This window comes from Penaeus chinensis, chromosome 18 (genome assembly GCF_019202785.1).
Source record: "Penaeus chinensis breed Huanghai No. 1 chromosome 18, ASM1920278v2, whole genome shotgun sequence".
NCBI classification, from domain to species: Eukaryota; Metazoa; Arthropoda; class Malacostraca; order Decapoda; family Penaeidae; genus Penaeus; species Penaeus chinensis.
In genome coordinates, this window is record NC_061836.1 from 5724280 (window position 1) to 5733094 (window position 8815).

The 8815-nt window shown below is 43.1% G+C and overlaps 1 protein-coding gene across 1 annotated transcript in view; it reads left to right on the forward strand.

Annotated features, from left to right (window-relative positions):
* LOC125034829 (mucin-17-like) overlaps positions 1 to 8573 on the forward strand; it is a gene marked incomplete in the record, with an annotated part of 133437 nt that extends 124864 nt beyond the window's left edge. The window contains 11 exon segments of the mRNA XM_047626832.1: positions 1 to 44; positions 361 to 599; positions 816 to 1146; positions 1402 to 1524; positions 2088 to 2200; positions 2998 to 3132; positions 3493 to 3633; positions 3981 to 4387; positions 4718 to 4826; positions 6259 to 6336; positions 7349 to 8573. The exon segment at positions 1 to 44 is cut by the window's left edge and continues 3344 nt beyond it. Of these exon segments, the coding sequence (XP_047482788.1) occupies positions 1 to 44; positions 361 to 599; positions 816 to 1146; positions 1402 to 1524; positions 2088 to 2200; positions 2998 to 3132; positions 3493 to 3633; positions 3981 to 4387; positions 4718 to 4826; positions 6259 to 6336; positions 7349 to 7432 (1804 nt within the window).
* Between the last annotated feature and the right edge of the window lie 242 nt (positions 8574 to 8815).

An 8815-nucleotide genomic window follows, 5' to 3' on the forward strand; every position in this document is an offset into this window, starting at 1 on the left:
CCGAGCGGGCTACGCCAGGAGAGGCAGCGCTGATGCATGCAAACGTAAGTGTCAGAGGGTATCGTTTGTATTTATTTGTTGCATACATTATCTTAACAAATAATTTGACGTTAATTGGTTCGCTTGCTGGTATGAAAAATATCTGTATAAGCTCAAATGAGTTTATAATTAGAAATTGAACGTATCGGAGTATATATTGTCTTCTTGTAGGTTAATAATGCATTTGTATAACAACCAGACAAAAACGATTCATTTACACAGCATTAAAACAATTAATACAATCGAAACATAACTAAATCTGACACATTACATCAAAATCAAATATAAGTTTCACAACGCAATGCAATTCTCTCTTTGCAGCATCGGCCGCCTACAACGTGCACATCCTGCTCGACCGCGTGAGCAACGATCAGCTGATCTACAACTCCCTCTTACGCAACGCCTCGCACCCATTCACCATTGAGCTTTCCAACGAAGCCACCTTCGGCATCGACCAGGCTATGCTCGGCTCTCACCTGGCGCCTCGCTACCACGCCGCTACCATTACCAAGTTCATGGATACGAAGGAGACCGTGATGCCAGCCTCTGTGGGAAATATGGTGAGTGGCACGTCGCTGGTGGCACGTCGCTGGTGGCACGTCGCTGGTGGTTATGTGGTATTGTTGTATTTTTTGGGGGTGGGGTGTGGTAGCGTACTTTTTAAACATATATTTCTGAGTGTTTGTGCTTCCCATGAGGCTAATGTTATGCAAATGAACCTAATATTAAATCAGTCACGTTAAATCATCCTCTTTGCGTGTCCCCCTCGCCTGCAGGACCACGGGCTGATAGCCGAAGTCAAGGTGGAGATCGCTCGGGGCGACGCCGACGGCACCGAGTACGAGGAGGAGATCATCAGCGAATCGGTGGTGAAGGAGGCCCTCGAGTCGTCCTTGAGGAACACCAACTTCTCCTTGGGCGGCACCGAGCTCTTCGCCAACCGCGCGGTGTCGGTGTTGGCGGCTCAGGACTTCGACGAGTGTTCGACGGTCGACCACAACGACTGCTCCGACAAGGCCCACTGCTTCAACACCCTCGGCTCCTTCCTGTGCGCCTGCAAGGACGGCTTCAAGGACATGGACGACATGCCGGGCAGGCAGTGTGCTGGTACGTGCGGGAACGACTTGTAGTGCACGACGGTAGACCCTTCGCCGTGTTTCCTCAGGATTTTTCCCTTCTTGTTTTCATTTTATTCAGATAGGTAATTCACTTTACCCGAATGAGACGTATCGACAAGAACTTAAAAGAACACACCTCAATACTGTCACACGCAATGATAAACAAACCGAGATATACACCTCTAGCCATCCATTTTCCTTCCCTTCGCATTCTGATTCCCCTCCTCCCCTCCTCCCCTCACAGTCCAGACAGAGCAGTGCGCCTTCTGTAACTTCCAAGGAGAGTGCGTCGAGATGGCTGACGGTTCCTACGGGTGCCGCTGCCTCCAGTGGTTCAGCGGCGAACAGTGCCAGATCAACCTTAGAGGTACGTTGCGGAATATGGAACCTAAAACATACAGCACTTGGAACTTAAAACTTACTGTATTTGGATCTTAGAACATGCAATAAATAAAGCTTAGAACCTACAGTTCTTAAAATATAGAACTTGCAGTACTTGAAACATAGAACTTACAGTACTTGGAACTTTGGACCTACATTACTTAAAACCCAGAGCCATTAATACTTAGAACTTAGAAACTAAATTACTTAAAACCTACAACCTGTCGTACTCGGAACCTAGAACCCATGATACTTAATTACGTATTTTTTACTAGTGCTACGAATATCAATGGTGTTATTCTTATTATAAACATCATAATTACTACAATGTCATAAACATTAGCAACAGCAAAATAAGATAACGTAAAATATCTTCGTAAATCAAAGAAAAGGGTAAACGGGCGAGACAGGCAGTACTCCTAACCGGCCCATTGGTAACTTAGTACAAGTGTAGCCATCTATGAGTAAAAAAAACAATCCAACAAGTACTCACAGTGGGCCTAGCACGTACGTTAAAACTTAGAACCTAATAATATCTCGTGTTCTTAGTGTTGCTGATCGTGCTGGTGACTGTGGGCTCCCTGCTGATCATGCTGCTGATGCTGTGCCTCGTCCTCTGCTGCCTCAGAGCAAGACGCAACACGAGGAATAAGCTCGGACAGGTAAGATGCTAGATGAGGGTGATGATAGCGATGGTGAATGTTGATAATGGTAGTAGTAGTGATGGTGATGTTATTGATAAGTGGTAGAATGTTGATTAATATGTTGAGAATTCCATGCAGAGTAAGAGTTGCAGACAAAGTAAAAAATATATGAAATACAGTAGATGTAAACAATGACACACACACGCACGCACACGCACACGCACACGCACGCGCACACGCACACGCACACGCACACGCACACGCACACGCACACGCACACGCACACGCACACGCACACACACACACACACACACACACACACACACACACACACACACACACACACACACACACACACACACACACACACAACCCACACACAACCCACACACACACACACACACACACACACACACACACACACACACACACACACACACACACACACACACACACACACACACACACACACACACACACACACAACCCACACACACACACACACACACACACACACACACACACACACACACACACACACACACACACACACACACACACACACACACACACAACCCACACAACCCACACAACCCACACACACACACACACACACACACACACACACACACACACACACACACACACACACACACACACACACACACACACATACATACATACACACACACACACACACACACACACACACAGACACACACACATGCTCATACCCACTCACCCCCACACCCCACCCTCCCCACTCCCCCACTCCTCTCCCCACGCCCACTCTTAACCGCCTCCTTCCTCCTCAGATGACCGGCGCGCCCACGTTCCTCCGGGCGAGAGGGGCGGGCATGGGCAGCACCCTCGACCGCCGCGCCATGATTCACGAAACCTCCTCCGAGAGCTCGGCCGAACGCCCGCGGTCGCCGCCCACGTCGTTCATGGTGGGTGTGAGGGGAGGAGTTTGAGAAGGAAAAAAAAGAAAGAAAATATATATATATATATATAAATATGTATATATATATGTATATATATATATATATATATATATATATATATATATATATATATATATATTTATGGTGAATAATGAATATGATGATAATAATTATAGTAATAATAATGATAACAATAATAATAATAATAATAACAGTAATAATAAGGATAATAGTAGTAGTAGTAGTAGTAATAATAATAATAATAATAATAATAATAATAATAATAATAATGATAGTAATAACGACTAATAATATTGCCAAAATACCTACCTCACTGCACCTTCTGACGCACCCTCCCCCCCGCAGCCTCCGCCCCCGCCCATGCCGCAGGACAAGCCCCAGCGCCCCCCGAGGCCCCCCAGGTCGGACATCAGTGCCAGCAGGCAGTCCCGGACCTCCTTCGCCGAGGACCGCTCCGTCGGACTCCACACGACGCTGCCTCCCGTGGTACGTTGGGGGGAGGGGGAGAGGGGAAAGGGGAAGGAGGGGAGGGGGTGAGGGGAAAAGGGAAGGAGGGGAGGGGGTTGGAGGGGGAAATAAGGGAGGGGGGAGGGGGTTGGATGGGAGGGGTTGGAGAGGGAAATAAGTGAGGGGGGTTGCAGGAGGGAGGGGGAGACTGGGAGGGAACTGGGGTGAAAGGGAGGAGAGTGGATAGGAGAAAGGGAAGGGGAGAGGGAATGGGGTGAAAGGAGGAGGAGAGTGAAGGGGGATGAGAGGGTTACTGAACGTGGAGGGAACCTGACCTTACACCCGAAGCGCCTTCTCAGTCCCTGACGAGTCCGTCTCGCCCTCAGCTGATCCCGCGCGTGAAGGGCCCCGCGCCGCGCCGCCCTTCCGTCGTGAGCCGCGGCGAGAACGGCGAGCCGCGCGTGATGATCGGCGCCGACGCGCGCTCTGACCTGGCGGCGTCGCAGCAGGCGTACGTGGACCTGCTGGAGCCGTCGACGGCCTCCATCGCCCCGAGCCACCACGGGCGCAGCAGCAGGAGGGAGAGCCTGACCGCCGCCTCCGTCCACTCCAGCCACGCGCGCATCAACCGCTCGAGGTCGCAGTCCCGCGAGCGACTCACGGACACGTTCCTGCACCACCACCTCCCGCAGGGCTCCATGCGCTCCAGGTCCTCCGACAGGCTCCACCACAGCAACCACGACCTCCACTCCGAGTTCGGGGTCAACTTCTCCTTCAGGCACGACGGGGAGAGGTGAGGCCCGGGGTTTCAACATAGTCTAGGACCTTGTTTTAAGCACTTTTATTTAGTCTTTGTTTTTATTTTGGATACCTTAATTTAGGATTTTGTCAAAGCTAATTTGATTTGATTTATTCTTAAATTTCATGTTGCATGTCTCAGTTGAAGACCTTGTTAAAGCACTTTTTATTTGTATTGGTATTTTGTATCTCACTTTAGGACCTTGTAAAAGCCCTTTTTTATCTTCCTACAGTAATTGTCCCCGTCTCAAAGCGGAAAATCAAACGAGCATATTATCACCAACGAAGGAAACGCCACCTAATACTTAATCCCTTTCTCTCCCAGGAGTGAAGCCAGATCCTACGACGAAACGACAGTCAGGCCGCCCGTTAGAACCGTGGGCCCTGACAGCTTCTACTCCTCGAAAGCGCTGTCTTCCCAACACATTTCTGACGTAAGTACATGGAGGCGAATTCGACAAGAAGATGATAGATAAAAAAAAAAGAAAAAAAGAAACAGGAATTTAAAAAAAAAAAAAAAAAATGATGCAGTTGGGCGGACTGATTGACAAACAGATAATGCTGATGATGTTCATTCATATCTCGTCTTCAGCTTGACTGGACCTTATCAATAGACTCACTTTCCGTAATCTTGGACCTTTCTTCAAATAGATTCTTACCTAATAGGACATTCACATCTCTATGTTTGGAAATGCTAGTATTGATAATGTTAGTGTTGATAAAGTCACTGTTTAAAGTGAAGTTACAGTCCTTGCCTGTTCAACGTGTGCAAATGATCATCCTAATTACGATCTTATAAATTGCATGACACTTTTCTTTATCAGTATTCATCCTTGTGGTAACAGTAGCTACTATAGAAGTTTTTAATTTCCTAGACCTTGTAGAATTCCTTCAATAGATGAGACTTTAGTGTTAAAGTAGATTATAAATTTCGACCTATAGATTTATTCCAGACAGTTGCAAATGTAAAACTTTAAAAAAAAAATAGTGTGTATATCTCTTTATTTATTTATTTTTTTCTTCGAGAGTTCTCTTTTTTTTTTTTTTTTTTTTTTTTTTTACTTTCATTCGTTCTTAGACCTTTCGACTGACACACGAATTTATCAGAAGCACTTTAGATCTGCCTTTACATACATACTTTTCAACACTTGGGATAGAAGATGGAAACGGAGTCGTAAAGAAAACACAATCAATTGTTTTAAAGTAAAATGAAGAGATAATGAAAAGGACATACAAAGTCACATTGATCATTAAACGAAGTTGAAGCTAAAATCCACCTCGGATTTAGTCTATTTTTTGATAGATGTAAAATAGATAATAAGGATTATGATGATAAATAGATAGATAAAAATATAACGGACAGTCTAACTTGATTCTTTAGATTAAACAGTTATGATTAATACTAATGAGTATTTCATTAGAATACTAATAATACTCATGATAGTGAAGATGACGATGATAATGATAATGATTATGATAATGATTATTAGGATATTGTTTCAATAACGAGAAAAACATAAAACGAATAGGAAAAAAATCGGTTTCCATCTCCTTTTTCAAAGAATAGAAAACACCCTCACTTCTCTCCCCCACACCTGTCTTCGCCCACACACACCTGGCTCACCCCCCACAATGCCACACCTGTCTCCCCCCACACTTATCTGTCTTTCCCACACCTGTCTTCCCCCACACCCACCTGTCTCCCCCCCCCCCCATCCACACACACCCACACACCTGTTTCCCTCCCACCCCACACACACCCCTGTCTCCCCCCCTCCAACACCTATCTCTTCCCCACCCCACACCTATCTTCCCCCTCTCCCCACCTACCTTCCCCGCCTCACCTCTCCCTCTCGCAACCTGTAGGAGCACCAGACGATGGCAGAACGTGACGGGGGATCTACGCTAGTTTATCCGCAGACAGAACTATACAGACCCGTTCGTGTAAGTGACTTGTGCATGCACCTTTTTGCCTGCCTGCGTCTCTTTGGGTGGTTCTCTCCTGGGTAATGTGTGTGAGGTGACTTGTGCTGTTTGACTGGCTGCTTGTGTGTAACCCTTGCGAGAGACTTTTTTCTTCTTGACTTAAGGTTAACAGGAAGACAGATTGATTGTTTGTTTTTAGGATTGCATTTATAAGAGCTCAATCTTGTATGTGTGTGTATATATATGTATGTATATATACATATATATACATATATATACATATATATACATATATATATATATATATATATATATATATATATATATATATATATATATATAATATCTGCACACACACACACACACACACACACACACACACACACACACACACACACACACACACACACACACACACACACACACACACACACACACACACACACACACACACACACACACACATTCCCTGGTCCCTTTTTACTAATAATTGTGACTAAAGATTTAATTCTATCAGTTTATATAAAGTAACTCCTGACATGTTTTATTTGACGAAAATAACGGTCGGTCTAATTCCTGACATCATTGCCTCTTAAATTAACTCATTGACTTGGTTTATGAACAACGGTCTTTCCTTGTAACTGCCTCCTCTTTTTGGGCCATTTAGTCTTAAATATATATATATTTTTTACTTTTCGTTCATATTCGCTCTTGTATGACTTCTAACTTAGCTATTTGCTCTTGTGTTTGTCAGAGATATTTAATAGAAATTTGGGAGTGTTTCACTTTCCTTCACGTCCTTGCTTTTGTTACTTTCCGACCAATATCCTCACGAAGAAAGGCTGAAGCAGGACAGAGAAGACACCGAAGAATGATAACCGTAGCAGTAAAAAGAAAAGAATAAAGAGAAAAAGAGATGAAAAGAAAAGAAAGTGGAAAAACATGACAAAAACGTACCCACGCTCAGGGATCAACATGGCGCTAAAGTCTTGTTATTAATTCCACCTTTTCTCCCCATCTTTTCCCACAGGACACCGATTCGCTAAGCGACATGAGCGACCACCACTCCAAGGCCACTTCGAGCAGAGCAGCTTCCAGAAGCTTCTTCTCGTGAGGTGTCTCCTGAGAGATGTCACTCAATCGGTGCTGTCAGACTGATGTCAATCGCGTTGTTACGTCAAGATTGTGACTTCTCTGTGGCGTTCCTAAAGTCCGCTGACTACGACCCTCTCCGTTTTCTTCGGTTACTTGAACAAGATGGGTAAACTGTGCTAAATCAAGTAGTGTATAGAGTCGCTAGGTCAAGGCACGTATGTCGGGCTGTACTGTCCAAATATCGGGCTTGACTGCAAAAATATAGTCATGTTTTTTTCCGTTTTTTTTCCCCAATTCTATTTCATTGTACTTTTTTTCCAACTCTTGTTTTTTTTGGAAATAATCTTGTTATTTAGCCGTTGAGAACACACGCCCTTTGTCACTGCGCATAGCATAAGCAACAGTGAAAAAGGGCGGGGGAAGTATGATTTAGAAGAAAAAGGTATATATTTTTCAGTTGTGTTTTTACCTCTGACTGTGTGCTTGCTCTCTACACTAGAGACCAAGAGTGTAAGGCCAAAAAAATGGTTGTTTGCCATTTATGATTACGCAATTGCCTCTAATTTTCAGAGGTGCTTTTGTAATTGGCTAAAAAAAATTGGAAAAGAAAATGGGGACGCTCGATTTGTTCAGAAGGGTGGACTATTTTTTTTTCTTTTGCCACCCATTTTGGTGCCTACTATTTTCTCTGTAAAAAAAAAATGAACATTATGTAATAATGATAAATGTAAAGCAAAGAAGGTCACAAATAGCTTGAGGAAAGTGATTTTATTTGCTCAAGAAGGCTTTGATAATATTTATTTATTTTTGATGCTATAGTTGTCACAAACACATACATATATATACATATATTTTTTTTTATCTGTTTGCTGTTTCGTAATACCTGTGAACGCTGGTGACGGCATTTCTTACCCTTTTTGTGACCTCTTTTGCTCTTTTATGATATATATATATATAAATATGAATATATTTTCCTCCCCCACATACAAAAAAAAAATCATTGATGTCCATTTATTGTAATTATATAAAATGCTTCTTATTTTACCTTTTTACTGTTTTCATGTAAAGTAAGAAATAAATTGTTTTGTTAGTATACTTGTAATTACTAATAAGTATGTTTTGGGGTAATGTTCATTCATTTCGTTTCGCAAATGAGACTTTTTAAAAAAAATGTAAAACGAAACATACAGAAGAAAAAAAACTGATATATATATAATTTTTTTTCTTCTTGTTCTGTAGTTTCACCATTATTAAAAAAAATCGAATTTGCGATCCTGAAAGATCATATAAAAAAAAACAATGTTATCCTAATCAATACATTATGTAAATAATTTCAATTGTATATATACTAGTATTGACGAGCATGAGTGTGGCTGGTCCAAACTGAACACAATTCTAACCA